The sequence below is a fragment of the Oryza brachyantha genome, chromosome 10, assembly GCF_000231095.2.
Source record: "Oryza brachyantha chromosome 10, ObraRS2, whole genome shotgun sequence".
Lineage (NCBI taxonomy): Eukaryota > Viridiplantae > Streptophyta > Magnoliopsida > Poales > Poaceae > Oryza > Oryza brachyantha.
Window position 1 is genome coordinate 13,673,389 of NC_023172.2, and position 13,366 is coordinate 13,686,754.

The 13,366-nt window shown below is 39.8% G+C and overlaps 1 protein-coding gene across 2 annotated transcripts; it reads right to left on the bottom strand.

Annotated features, from left to right (window-relative positions):
* Positions 1-2,319: 2,319 nt before the first annotated feature.
* On the bottom strand, positions 2,320-10,068 carry LOC102714223 (aquaporin NIP3-1). 2 transcript variants are annotated; one of them, XM_040528174.1, is made up of 4 exons: positions 9,007-10,068; positions 3,680-4,167; positions 3,373-3,584; positions 2,320-2,693 (listed from the first exon to the last, which is right to left on the bottom strand). In XM_040528174.1, exons 1-3 carry the CDS (start codon positions 9,229-9,231, stop codon positions 3,389-3,391), a joined length of 909 nt encoding a protein of 302 aa, XP_040384108.1. In that variant the 5' UTR covers positions 9,232-10,068; the 3' UTR covers positions 2,320-2,693; positions 3,373-3,388. The 2 variants fall into 2 exon arrangements, with proteins under 2 accessions (XP_040384108.1, XP_040384107.1); XM_040528173.1 differs by lacking the exon at positions 2,320-2,693 and having other exon boundaries at positions 2,908-3,584.
* Positions 10,069-13,366: the final 3,298 nt, after the last annotated feature.

The following is a 13,366-nucleotide window of genomic DNA, read 5'->3' on the forward strand; positions in this document are numbered from 1 at the left end:
TCGTTTTGAACCAGAGTATATCAATAAACTTTTAAAATCTTAACTAATAATTTTTAAAATATTTAGTTTAAAAACACTACAACAACATATATAAATGAGTTTTAAAAATATTTTAATAGAAACGAGGACTTATTCTAAGAAACGCCATCGACGAATGTGAGTTCTATAAAATACCATCGTATAAACAAATTGTCTAAAAAATGCCATCACCGTTAGGGTTCCGTCAGCATTTCTCCGTTAAGTTCTATAGCGTGAACAATGTATTTAACGGTAAAAATGGACGGAACCCTAACGGCGATGACATTTCTCAGATAAATTCGTTTATACGATGTTATTTTCTAAAACTTATATTTATCAATGATATTTCTTAGATTTAGATGTTTGTTAACGATATTTTTTGATTTTCTCTAGATGGAGTAGCCATCTGCAGTAGTTTAGAGTGCAGCACACGGGACAAGGTGGGCCTGAAAGGGTAACACGGAGTTACTCCCCGTTTCATGGGCCACTGGCCCAGTAGGACCACACAGGCTCGATGTACGTTGTCGAGACATGCAAAACCTTTATTACTACTGCCTTTCCTAGAGAAAATCATTCACTGCTTGCAAGTACCAGTACAATGTTAATTTGTTATCAGTAAATTTGATGTACCTTCTTTTGTCACCTGGTACTGCACATTTACGTATTTGTGATCCCTCCCTTGTTCAATTATTTTGTGTGAGAAGTCATTGTAGTTTTTATGCTAATTCATTCTTATTTTAATTTGATCGAGTTTGTTGGAAAATATAGCACCATCTACAGATAATAAATGAATGCATCATTAAGATATATTTTTATTTTGAATTAACGTGGAAGATGTTGATATAATTTTTTCTATAAGTTATATCAAAATAAGAGAAGATTGACTTATGACAAAAGCTAAAATGACTTAGAGCAAGTACAATAGCAGTCTATAAGCCAACTATAAATATATTTTAAAGAGGTAAGAGAAGAGAGAAAAGAGTAGTGGGCTACTAATTTGTAGTCAGCTGCAGCACGGGTGTGTATAACATGTGGAACTATGTATTAAGGCTTTGTAGGTAACTATTATATGAATCGGCTATAACTGATTTAGAGCTAGTAGTTGCTCCTACAATCAAGTAATATAAAATGGAAGGAGCACGCGAATTGACAAACCTAGAAACCACAAAACACACTTTTTTCCATGCACATTTCTCTCATGTTGCATGTTGGATGTGTTATGACATACGAGACATTTTCACCCCTGTTTTCCCACTTCTGTCTATAAACAAAAGTTTATTATTTTTTTTAAAATTTAAAGTTGATTTTGAGGTTTTCTTTCTCCTAGTTGAATTTGTAAATTATAAACCAAACAATGACCCTTTCTAAATTCTATCTTTCCTTTGTTGTCTTCTTTAGCACGCATCCAAACGGCCGTTTATCACTCCACGTGCAAACACTAGCTAGCTACAGATAGAAGCAGTACCACTCACCCAAAAGAAAAAAAAAACAGTGGTGACAGTAATAACCAATCGCATTTGTGATCCGTCCTGAAAGACGGGACAGCACCAAATGCGGAGCGGCCGGTGTAGATCGGAGTCCTCAATTTAGGAGCGACGGTGTTCATGTCACACGATGACAGCAAACGAAGGGAGATGAGAGAGAGGCCCAGCTGGGCAACGCCAACCAGCTGATCGACCCGATCTCCCACACGCGTCTACTTCTATTTGTCTGTTTGGGAGAGTTTAATTTTGTTTAAATAAGTTGATGAGAAATCAATTTTTGAAAAGCTATTTTTCCAGCTTATGACTTCTAGTCTATTTTCTAGATTCTATATGCTTCTGTTTTTAAAGATTTCATAAGAAACTACTGCCACGGGAAACTCTTCGAACCGAACCCTACAACTACTGGGAGGGGGATCACGTGGTCGGTCACCTCACGGGCCGTTTGGTGGCGAAGACGAGACATTCTGCAGTTTGCAACCAGCTTTGCTCCTGTGCGCAGAGCTTGCGAACACGGATCTCCTCGAATTTTCGGAGGTTTTTAACCAAACCCGGTTTCCCGTCTTCCGGGATCGGGAGAGAAAAAACTAGGCTTTTCATCGAATTTCAGGGCCCACGACGACGCCGGTAAGCCCAGGTCTACGAAGGCAAAGACGGTGGGGGAAGTCATTACGGCCCATCTAATTTGGTTCTGGACTCTTCAATGTTGTGAGACTTGGAGACTTCGAGGGGGTGTCGGAGAATGGAAAAAAAAGTCTATTTGACGTCCTACAACTACTAACACCGGTGCAAATCGATCATCTAGATGGTATTTTCTTTTAAAAAAATGATATTTTTGTCCTACTTTTGTGTGATATTGCATACAAATCAAACTCGGGCAATAGTCGGATAGACCATTTCCGTCGGAGAATTAGATTCCGGACCCCGTATTCCCCACCTGTCTGGCAATTTCACCACACGAAACGCCACCGAAAAATGCGAACACAGACCCATGGGTATGGTACACGATGGTGAAAAAGCCGATGCGGTAAAACCGGAAGCCAAACGCGACCCGTACACAGCCATAAATAAACGAACAGCTTCAAAGATTCGGATTGCCAATGCCGTTCTGTGTAACATCGTAGAGATCCCCGTCACATCCTCCTTACTGATGGGCATTTCACACAGGGTCATCGTCTACGTTTGTCCCCCCCCCTAAAAAAAAAAGACCAAAAAATATATTTCAAAAATAATAATAATTTGTGAATAAAATTTTTATATACATGTTCTTAGCTATCAAAAACAAAAACTGAAAAATAAACTACGATAAAAATCCTAAAAATCTAATAATTTAAATTTAAATTTACACATATAGGTAAAAATTTAAATATTAACTTATATAAACATAACTAGAAGTGAAACGAGCGGGAGTGACACTTATTGGAGCAAATTTTCTCGATTATATCAACAGTGGAACACGAAAATACAATGCCTGTCACGCAGGGACAATCAAGTCTTACAACAACCACACGCACAAGCAGACGCCCGTTACCCGGCGCGACGGTGTGCCTTTTATTCTGACTCACACACGACCATACCACACAAACATGAACCACGAGTACACTCCTACTACCGTTCTGGACGAAGCAAAACGGGGTTTATTATTACAAATTATTATTATTACATGCCCAAGGGCCTCATTTCTAATGGGCCTCAAGCCCGGCCCATCCAGGCCCAATATCAAACAAGGCCCGACGATGATGGCACGACCGGTTTGATTAATTTTGGCAGCCATGGATTTTGTTCAGGTTAACTACGCAGTAATTAACTTCGTAGTATTTATATTTGTATAAAATTTTTCAGGTTTCAGGATGACGCACACACGTGTACGTACCGTACGTGTGCGTTGATCAGCGGCGGAAGCTGCGCTGCGGGCGCGGGGTGTCGCCGTTCTCGTCGCGGAGCTTCACCGCCGTGTACACTCCGGCGCCGGCGATGGCGCCCAGCGTCGGCGCGATGAGGTATATCCACAGCTGGCGGTAGTTCCCGGCCGCCACCGCCGGGCCCAGAGTCCTCACCGGGTTCATCGACCCTCCCGTCGTCGGCCTGCACGCACGTCGTCGTCGCCGGTTAGCCGACCGGAGATCGATCGATGATGGAGATCGATCTATGGAATGGAGGAGGCGGAGCTAGCTACGTACCCGGCGATGAGGATGTTGAGGGTGACGGTGGCGCCGACGGCGATGCCGGCGAGCTCGCCGACGGCGCGGGTGTCGGTGGCGACGGCGGTGACGACGAAGAGGAGGTTGAAGGTGATGATGAACTCGGTGAAGAAGGCCTGGGCGGTGGAGATGGTGACGTCGGGGACGGTGACGCCGCCGGAGAGGAAGGGGTGGAAGACGCCCTTGAGGGCGAAGCCGGCGCAGATGGAGGCGAGCACCTGGACGGCGATGTACGCCGGGACCTGCAGCCATGGGAAGTGGCGGAGCACCGCGAAGGCGATGGTCAGCGACGGGTTGAGGTGCGCGCCGGAGATGTGGCCCGTCGACAGGATGATGATCATCACGGCCAGCCCCGCGCACGCCGCGTTCCCGAACGGTGAGATCGCGCCGCCGTACTTTTGGTTCACGATCGGCGCCGCCGTCGCGAAGAAGATGAGGATGAACGTGCCGACGAACTCCGCTCCAAGCTGCATCCAAAATTTTGTTTTTGTATATTTAATTAACAAAATCTAAAATCAAATTTGTTTGATTCCTTCATTTTTCTACGGTTTATATGTTTATTCTATCGTGAGGCGGTTGTTTGGCTTTTCAGTGAATAAAAACCAAGTAGTATAGTTGTAAATAAAAAATAATTTGTGATCTAAAAGCCTTTGCTAAAAAAATAAACTGAAAATACTAAATTATCTCCAAATTAAATGTTAGAATTCAAATTTTTGCCAATAGACATAAGTATAAACGGAAAAAATAAGGGTGCATTTGTCAGAGCACGACAAATAGTGACTCAAATCAATGCGCAAGTCGATGAATTAGTAACAGTTGTAACTATCAGCCGTGATAGATTTGCAATCAGTTTAACGCTCCATTATTGATCATTCTCTGATTGATCAATCAAAGATATGGATATAGACGTTCAGTTTTAGAGCAAGTTTAATAGTGTAGCCAGCTACCAGCTCCAATTCATCTATAATCAATCTAATATCCAATGCATACAATAGTTAGCTACAAAACATCAATACATGGTCCCACATGTCATACACATGTTTTATTTTGAAGCCCGTGTACAGCTAGCTACAAATTAGTAGCTCAACTCTCTTCTCTCTGCCCTCTTATCTCTTTAAAATATGTTTATAGCTGGTTTATATCCTGGCACCGTGTCTGCTCTTATAAGTACACAGGCGACAGAAGAGGCATCAATAATTCAATTTGATCAGAAGTCTAATCGACATTTTCAACTGTTTCTGAGTAATATACTACTCTGCCAATGCCGAACTGCAAAAAGGTTGTCATCAGACACAAAAGTCATGATTTAGTACATCGATATGAATTTAGCGATATTTTGGTCGTCGACAAAAGGAAAGTAGAATCATCAGGGAGTAACCAAAAGTTTAAACGTCACGCTGATAAGTTTGTTTCTTTGCTTTGCATGCCAACAGAAACTAATATGAGCTTTTCTGTCTAAATTCCAAAAGAGGCACACGCAAAGTCCCGTTGAATTTTCTAACAACATTGCTTCCAAACTTTTCACAAATCATCATTAACCAATAGTTAATTCCGCCGGGATTATGTCAAATCACGAACTGATTATCCTCCCAGACAAATAGAAAGCGAAACCCAGGGACAGATTAGACATCACAGGGCATAGCAAAAAAGCAACCAAACCACTCTCTCCCCACGGATCCATGGATGGCCTGAACTGATCGTTGAGTCAACTCTGAATTTTGGACAGAGCCCTCTGTTTTGTCACATCCAAAGAACCTTATCACCAACAAAAATCATTGTACCTTTTTTTTCCTCTCTCGTACTTTTGGTTTTTAAAAATTTGCACTTTGTCATCGAATTCAACAGTACTAGTACCATTGATAGGAGTAGGATGTTTTTGTTTTTTTTGGATGTTTTTGTTTTTTATTTTGAAATGGAAGGGTCCAAAGATGATAATTTTTTAAACTCAATCATTATCTCTGAATTTCTAAAATGGCCATGGGTTAGTAGGGGACAGGGGGAGGATGCGTGAACAGTAAACTCGGACTTGACAGGCAAACCGCCGGATTACACGCTCGCCGCCGCCGTATTGTGTGGACTGACGGTCTGACGCCGAGCAAGGCCAAAAAATTCAGCATCTTTTGCAGGTATACGAAGGTGGTGTTTATTAGATTGAGAAAATTTTTGGAGAAGTGTCACATCAAATATTTGATCGGATATCGGAAGGGGTTTTTGGATACGAATGAAAAAACGAATTTCACGGCTAGCCTAGAAACCGCGAGACGAATCTTTTGAGCCTAATTAACCCATCATTAGCACATGTTGGTGACTGTAGCACTTATGGCTAATCATAGGCTAATTAGGCTCAAAAGATTCGTCTCAAGATTTCTTCCATAACTGTATAATTAGTTTTTTGGTTCATCTATATTTAATGTTTTATTTAGGTGTCCAAAAATTCGATGTGATGTTTTTGAAAAAGAAAAATTAGAACTAAACAAGGCCGAACTCACAGATCAACGTGATGTAGGCGAAGACCTAATCGCCTACACCGTGCTGCACTGTTGCTGATCGCATTGATCATTGACAATATAAAATCCCAGCTTCTAAGATGAGCATTTGGTGTTTCTCTTCGTAGAGTGCAATATAAATGTTAGTAACATCCATTTAAGATATGTAGTAATCTTCCTGGTTCAAATTCGAACATTGTTCATGGCATTTTTGGCCCGCTCCCGAATAATTTTTAACCTTTCTAGATTCAAATAGCACTGTGGTGACGGAAATAATTTCACACAACGCATGGGCTTGATGTCAGTGTTTGAGACGAATCTGGCAAAACTTTAAAGGGTTGTTTGAAACGCAATGAATTTGATGAATACTATACAATGCGGTTATTGTTTTATTCAGTTGAGTAATTTACAATTTCTCGCCGGGGACCACTTCCTGACTGGAGTTATAAACTTTTGTTTGCAGGTTCTGTTCCAGCTCAGCTCTCTGATCCCAGTGTGTTTAGCACTGCGTAATGCAGATCTAGGCACTGTCACTTCCTTAATTAATCACCCTACCAAAACCACGTCAGTGTGATGGTGCTCTTTTGTCTCCATGCGTCTCTAGTACAAGAGGTGGTACAAATATATGCAACTTTATGAAATGATTTTGCATGGTGTGCTGGCTGTTCTAAATCAGCGATTTGATTTTGGCCAAATAGAACAGCATGTAGGCACCTCGTCAATCCTCAGTTTTCATTTTTTTTTCTTCTTTTTTCCTTTTGCTAACCAGGCACAAGTCAAACCGGCAACTAGTTTCATCGATGCTACATAAAAAGTTAAAAGGGGCTAGCTATGTCAAATATAAGTAACTACGAGCTCTCTTCATTTTATATTATAAGTTATTTTGGTTTTTGTTCCAAGTCAAATATCTAATTTGTAAAAAATATAATAACATTTTCACCAGCACAAAATAAATATAATATAAATATATTTAATGATGGATTTGAGAAAACATTATTATTGTAAAATCTCGGTATATTTTTATATAATCTTGATCAAATTTATGTAAGTTTGATTTAATTAGTACAAACTCAAAGTGGCTTTATAATATGGGAAGTACAATTTTAGCCTTTTGTAACGGTGGTTAAGTGTACCCATAAGTAATATTTTCTCCGTATTTTAGTGTATAACGTCAGTAGGTGTAGTTTAAAACCAAATCAACGTCATCTAAGAGCAAGTTTAATAGTAAAGTCAACTTACTGGTTATAAGCTTATATTATAGTCAACACATATAATAGATTGGCTATAAGTTTAGCTATAATTTTTATCTCTTATTTCTTTCTCTTACCTTTGCATTTAATGCATTTTTTTAGTTGATGTATAGCTGATTCTTGCATGAGAGCTAACCCCACCCCTTTTTCATTATCTCTTTCCTTCACATCAGCTTATAGCTAACTTATAGCCTACTATTATATTTGCTCTAAGGAGAAACCGAAAGAGTACTACAACTATGACCTCTTGATTTGGAAAAATAGAAACGGTGCTTAATTTAACAAATAAAGGACACTGGACGACATTGGATCGTCCACGTCATCTATCGTCTGGTACAACGTATGACGTTCTTCCTCCCTGCACTTTGCCGACCACGGGAAATTTAACTTTTTGCCACTCTTACGAGTCAAAACAGATAGGTCACTTGCATGACATGTGGACCATCATGAATCTATGACAGCTGGAACCCGTGACAAATCTGTTATAAACATTCATAAGAGTGACAAAAAGTTAAATGCTCTATTTCGTTATGCCTTAGTGGCTCAGGATATAAACTTAACGACATTACAATTAATTGTAACCACGATAACCGTGAAAATTCGGATAAATTTATAAAAGTTGAATTATCTTTGAAGTTTATTTAAATTTGGTAGGATCATGGTGCGGTTACCATTAATGCACCGACGGTAAACACGGTTACCACGGTATTCGGCAGACTGGCTAACCATACGCTACAAAACGAGAAAAAAAATATGCTCCAACCTGGCTGTATAATGCATTATTTATATTATGAGAAATTTATTCAGCAACTAGCACGAAGGACGATCGATCAGCTAGGCTGACTTATTTTTTAATTTATCCCCTGGAAGCGTGGCTTCAGGACAACTTATTCGGGATTGTTTGATTTTTTATTTGTGATTGTTTGATTTTTTTATGAAAAAAAAGATAAACATCATATTAACAAATAAAAAATAATTATAAATAAAATTTTTATACACATGTTCTTATAGATCTAAGAACTAAGCCTAAAAAGTAATTCTAAAAAAACTTCAGAACTAGCTTTAAATCAAATATTATATATTTAAAATTTGACTTATAAATATAAATCGAAGAAAAAAAAGAAAAGGACGCATGTGTTTGAGTGTGTGTGCGTGTCAACGTCAACGTGCAGATGCAGGAGTATTTTTGTACCGCATGCATGTCTGTAAATCAAGGCAGTACATGCCGCTGACATTTGTACATTTGTACCGTGGCTGTGTACGACTACGCCTACGACATCTCGCTCAAAAATTCCATAAAATTGAGTAAAAATATACTCCTACATGCCAGAAAGTACGTACGAACGATTATGCGTCTAACTCCAAGTACACAAAAAAGACTAAACAAAACAGATTCAAAAAGCTTTTTTTTTAAAAAAAAGGAGTAAAAAAAATGGATGAACTCACAAATCACAATCACAGAGAGGAGGAGAGCTGCATGTGTAAGGTGGTAGCAGCTGGAAGATGGCCACGTGGGCGTCATGTGCATGGAGACGGAGGAGGGGGAATGGAGGCGGCGGCGGCGGCGTACCTTGCGGGTGAGCGAGACGTCCGGCGCCGGGATCTCGACGACGCAGCCGTGCGCCGACGGCGCCCAGGCCTCCACCGGCAGGCACTTGCACCGCGGCATCGACTTGCGGTCGTACGACAGCGAGTCCACCCGCGGCCCCGAGAACAGCGGTGCCGGCGTCCCCGGCGTCGCCGGCGCCGACGCCGCCCCGTTCACCGGCGACGCCCCTCCCGCCGCCATCTCCATGAGCGAACTCCCTCTCTCTCTTTTTTTTTGGGTTTTTTTTTTGTTTGTTTCTCAGACGAGTTGTGAAGAAGGTAGAAATAGGATGGATATTAGCTGCTAATTAATCACATGATTTGATGGCTTTTGCAGAGGCAATGCTACAGCAATGGCAGGATTGGCTCGAGAATTACTCCCGGACTGCGACTGAGACGATGGCTACTAACGATGCATGCTGGAATCGATTCTTGGCCCTATATTTTTTTGGGTTTTTTTTTCCTTCAGCTGGGGATGTAGAAAGATTATGCCGAAAATTACATGATCTAGAGGTTTTTGCAGATTTTTTGCTAAGGAATTAGTGGGGGAATAATATCCAGCCTAAACAACCCTTAGCTAGTTTCTGCTAGCTGCCTTTGGGACCTGGAAAAAAACTGGCTTTTTTTTGTGCTTTTTTCTGAGGTTGGGTTTGGATGAAACAAACTGGTGTGTTCTTACATACTTCACAGGCTTTTCTCGAGGTTTGGCTAAGGGATATGGAGGGGAGAAATGGTGCCCAGCTCGATCTCTCTCGCTACGATGGAATAGAAAGATCAATGCACATCAAGAACAAGAAGAACAAGAACAAGAACACTAGTAGCTGGAGCTAGATGGATGCAAGAATGGATGCAGTGGAGGTGATCAAGGAGGAGGAGGAGGAAGAAACAGTGAGGTGTTTGGGGGTTGGGTGATGGAGGCAGCGCAGTGTGTAGTGTGTGGGTATATAGGGGTGGGCGTGCGCACATGAGGCGATGGATCGAGGTCAATGGCGTCCACTGCTAGCGAGGTATCTCCTCCCAACTGCTCCCCCGAATAATGCAACACGAACTACTAAAAGGCTTGGGGATCGCATCGATCAGTACATTATATAATCAATCAGGAGAAGAAGTAAGTAAGTAACAGCAATTTTGTAGCTGGTACTCTCTCCAGTTCCACGATGGAGTGTACTTTGTCTTTCTGGAGTTTGATTCCAAATGATTTTTGAAAGAGCAATTTTACCATCATTAAAAAGGTATCAATAGATATCATTGTTTTCTATGTAAAATTTGGTACCTCGTGGTATCTTAGATACTAGAAGGTACCAAATTATACATAGAAAATAGTAGTATCTCATGGTACATCTACTCAAGAATGAAAAAAATACTCTTTTTAAAATATTTATTTTGGCCGGCTTCTTTAGCCGCCTCAGAAAAAAAAGAAATATTTACTTTCCAAGCATAGATCTTAAACATCGTACCTTAAGTTACTAAATTATTACACTGTAAAATGTGTTATCTTGAAATTATTTTTAAAGATATTAACAAAAACTTCATTGAGAAAGTATCTAAAAATATCAATCTTTTAATCTAAACTTTGGTATCTTTGGTAGCTAATACACATGGATACCAAGATTTTACTTTAGAAATATAACACCTCTATGTATTTTCTTAAGTATGATAAAAACGTTCTTTTGCATATATTGTAATAGAAAATAATAGTTAATACTAATTTTAAAACCATATCTCTTTTGAAAACGATAAATATTATGAAACGGATAAAGCAGTAGTCTAAGAGTTAAGAGGCCAAGTGATGTAGATATGTCATGGAGCAGCTGCCCAATAGCAAGCTCAGCTGGGGAGAAAGAAGAGGGAAGAGAGACAAACCTTGCACTCACTGGTGGTACATTTCTGACCAAGTGTCTTTCTTCTTTGTTGGGATCTGGAAAAAATATTTTAGGTGATATATTATGAGAGAATTTTATGGCATGGTAAATGTGTATTGTGGTGTTTTTATGTAATTTTTGTGGTGTTTTTTTTTGGAGCACATGATGTTATACTCCCTCAACTGTCATGCATGCTGAAAAGTGGGTTTGCACTTTCAGTTCCAGCACAAAAACATCCTGAAAGAGATAAATTAGAGTAATTTTCCCATCCTTAAAGAGATACTATGAGATACCACTATATTTTATATAAAATTTGGTACCTTAGATAAATATATTAAATTTTGTATAGAAAACAGTGTACCTCATAGTACTTTCTTAATAATGAGAAAAATGCTCGACAAATTATGGGTGAAAACACTGGACAAAGTGTTAGAAAGAACTTTGAATCCAACCAAAATATCTCTTTGGCTTTTGACTTTTGGTTTCCCATGAAAAAAAAAACATTCAATGATAATATCATATCACATTGTTTACCATATCTATGCATGATGCCAGCCGTTATATATTGACTTATCAATCACATACTGTTTTTTAAAATGTATCGGTTTTTGTATGAAGCTAGGGCAACATGAATCATTGTGCTTTGATTAACCGGAATTCTCCAAAAAAAAAATATAGGGATGCATGTGCAATCTGATCGAAACAATACAACAAGAGATGATCTCACGCAGAGTTCGATATACACAGGACTCATGGACCAACAACCGAGTAGTACATGACTCCGGTGAATCCGAAGATTCCAAACATTAGAACTATTATAAAATTGCATGCATATCATGTGTGCCAGCAAACAGTCAGACCTACCTAGCTAATGGCAAAACACGCTAGAGGATGTTACACAAAACCAAGTCTCCTTCCAGGGGAGTATTTAAAGTATTCGCTACCCCGTTAAAGCTATCAGAGTCTCCATAAAAACTCCCCTAAAATATTATGACAATGATTAATTAAAATGAAGACCGAAACTGTATCTAACTTAGACTTTCCAAATCTCGGTGCTTTGTTCCCCCACTGTCTCCTTCGAAACACATGATTCTATACTTAATATCATTGCAAGAAAAATCAGACTATATCATGTAGAAATAGCGTAAAATTCTCATGAAATTTCTGCGACCAAAAAGTAGGAGATGCCCTGTGTACATGCACTGGAAATGAGAATAAGCACAAACAAAAAGGGCAACCGAAGTACCAATAAGTAACAAAGATTTTGAAAATCTGTTTCAGAGTGAACTTTCAACTCCAACTCATGGCAAAGAGGCATGGGGATATAGCTGTCTCCGATATCTCTCGCACCACTACAGTGTGGTGTGTATCCCAATCCTAAGTAGGTTGCGTTCGGCGGTTAGATATATAACCGGCGCGAAAAACATAACAATAAATTAGTATATGATTAATTAATTATTAGTTATAAAAATTATAAAAATGATTAATATGACTTTTAACCAACTTTCTTATATAAAATTGTTGAAAAAAACACAGTGTTTAACGGTTCAGAAAGCGTGCGTGTGGAAAACGAAGAAATCTAAAGAAACCAGAGAGGGTACCGAACGCGGCCGTAGTACCATTTTGGACAGTGATGTTGTGTCCTACTCATACTACCTTCCACGAGAGCTGATCACTCCCCTCTCCACTTGATCCTGCCATGATTGTCACATCTTTATCAAGCTTGGTGTTGCTAGCTGAAGAGCTGCAATACATATGCCTACCAATTTGTTCATGCTAGCTGAACATATGGTTTGATTTGGTCAGGTCAAATCATCATCTCTGCTGCATTCTCCACACATGTTCAGGTCGGTGTTGATAACCTTGTTAAGTCTTACCTGATTTGTTGATGAGCAGCATTCATACAAATTATTGAAAGGGGCATAATGTCTCCAGTGGTATTAATGCAACCACGGTATCACCATGTATTAATTTGGTAGGATGTGTGGAACTCTGAAAGTCTTCTCTTGATGTGATCGCACAATCACGCCATGACCATGAAATGGATCTACTGATGGAAACCTGAATTGATGTGTAGTAGTAGAACAATTCAATGCATTGGTATATGCTGAACAGTGAAGGCCAGTACCTTGTTGCATTAGCTCCTGGCCACCAAATGATGAACGGCTGAAACTGATCTGAATGAATCACCTTGGCCGACCTGAAGTCTGAAAGTCTGAACAGAGCACAGCAGCAGAGTATGCAGCTGAATGCGTCACTGTTTGATCTAGACATCTAGTCAACCAAATTAAAGAACCATTTCGTACTCAATTATTCATTCAGTGACCGATTAATCGAAAAGTCTATTGACCAGGAAGAATTAATCATCCATTAAGTGCATAAAGTAACGGCCCGATTTAATTTGTGTGCCTTTGGCACGAGCCCTTTTCCCCTTGAGCCCCAACATAACCTAGGTTTAGCTGCTAATGGCAGCACTATCAA

What these genes read in the sequence shown, in the direction of transcription:
- LOC102714223 (XM_040528174.1), bottom strand. Translation starts at nt 9,231, where the DNA reads ATGGAGATGGCGGCGGGAGGGGCGTCGCCGGTGAACGGGGCGGCGTCG. An exon ending in ACGTCTCGCTCACCCGCAAG is followed by an intron (nt 4,168 to 9,006) that starts GTACGCCGCCGC and finishes TTTTGGATGCAG; the next exon opens with CTTGGAGCGGAGTTCGTCGG. An exon ending in CTCAACATCCTCATCGCCGG is followed by an intron (nt 3,585 to 3,679) that starts GTACGTAGCTAG and finishes ACGTGCGTGCAG; the next exon opens with GCCGACGACGGGAGGGTCGA.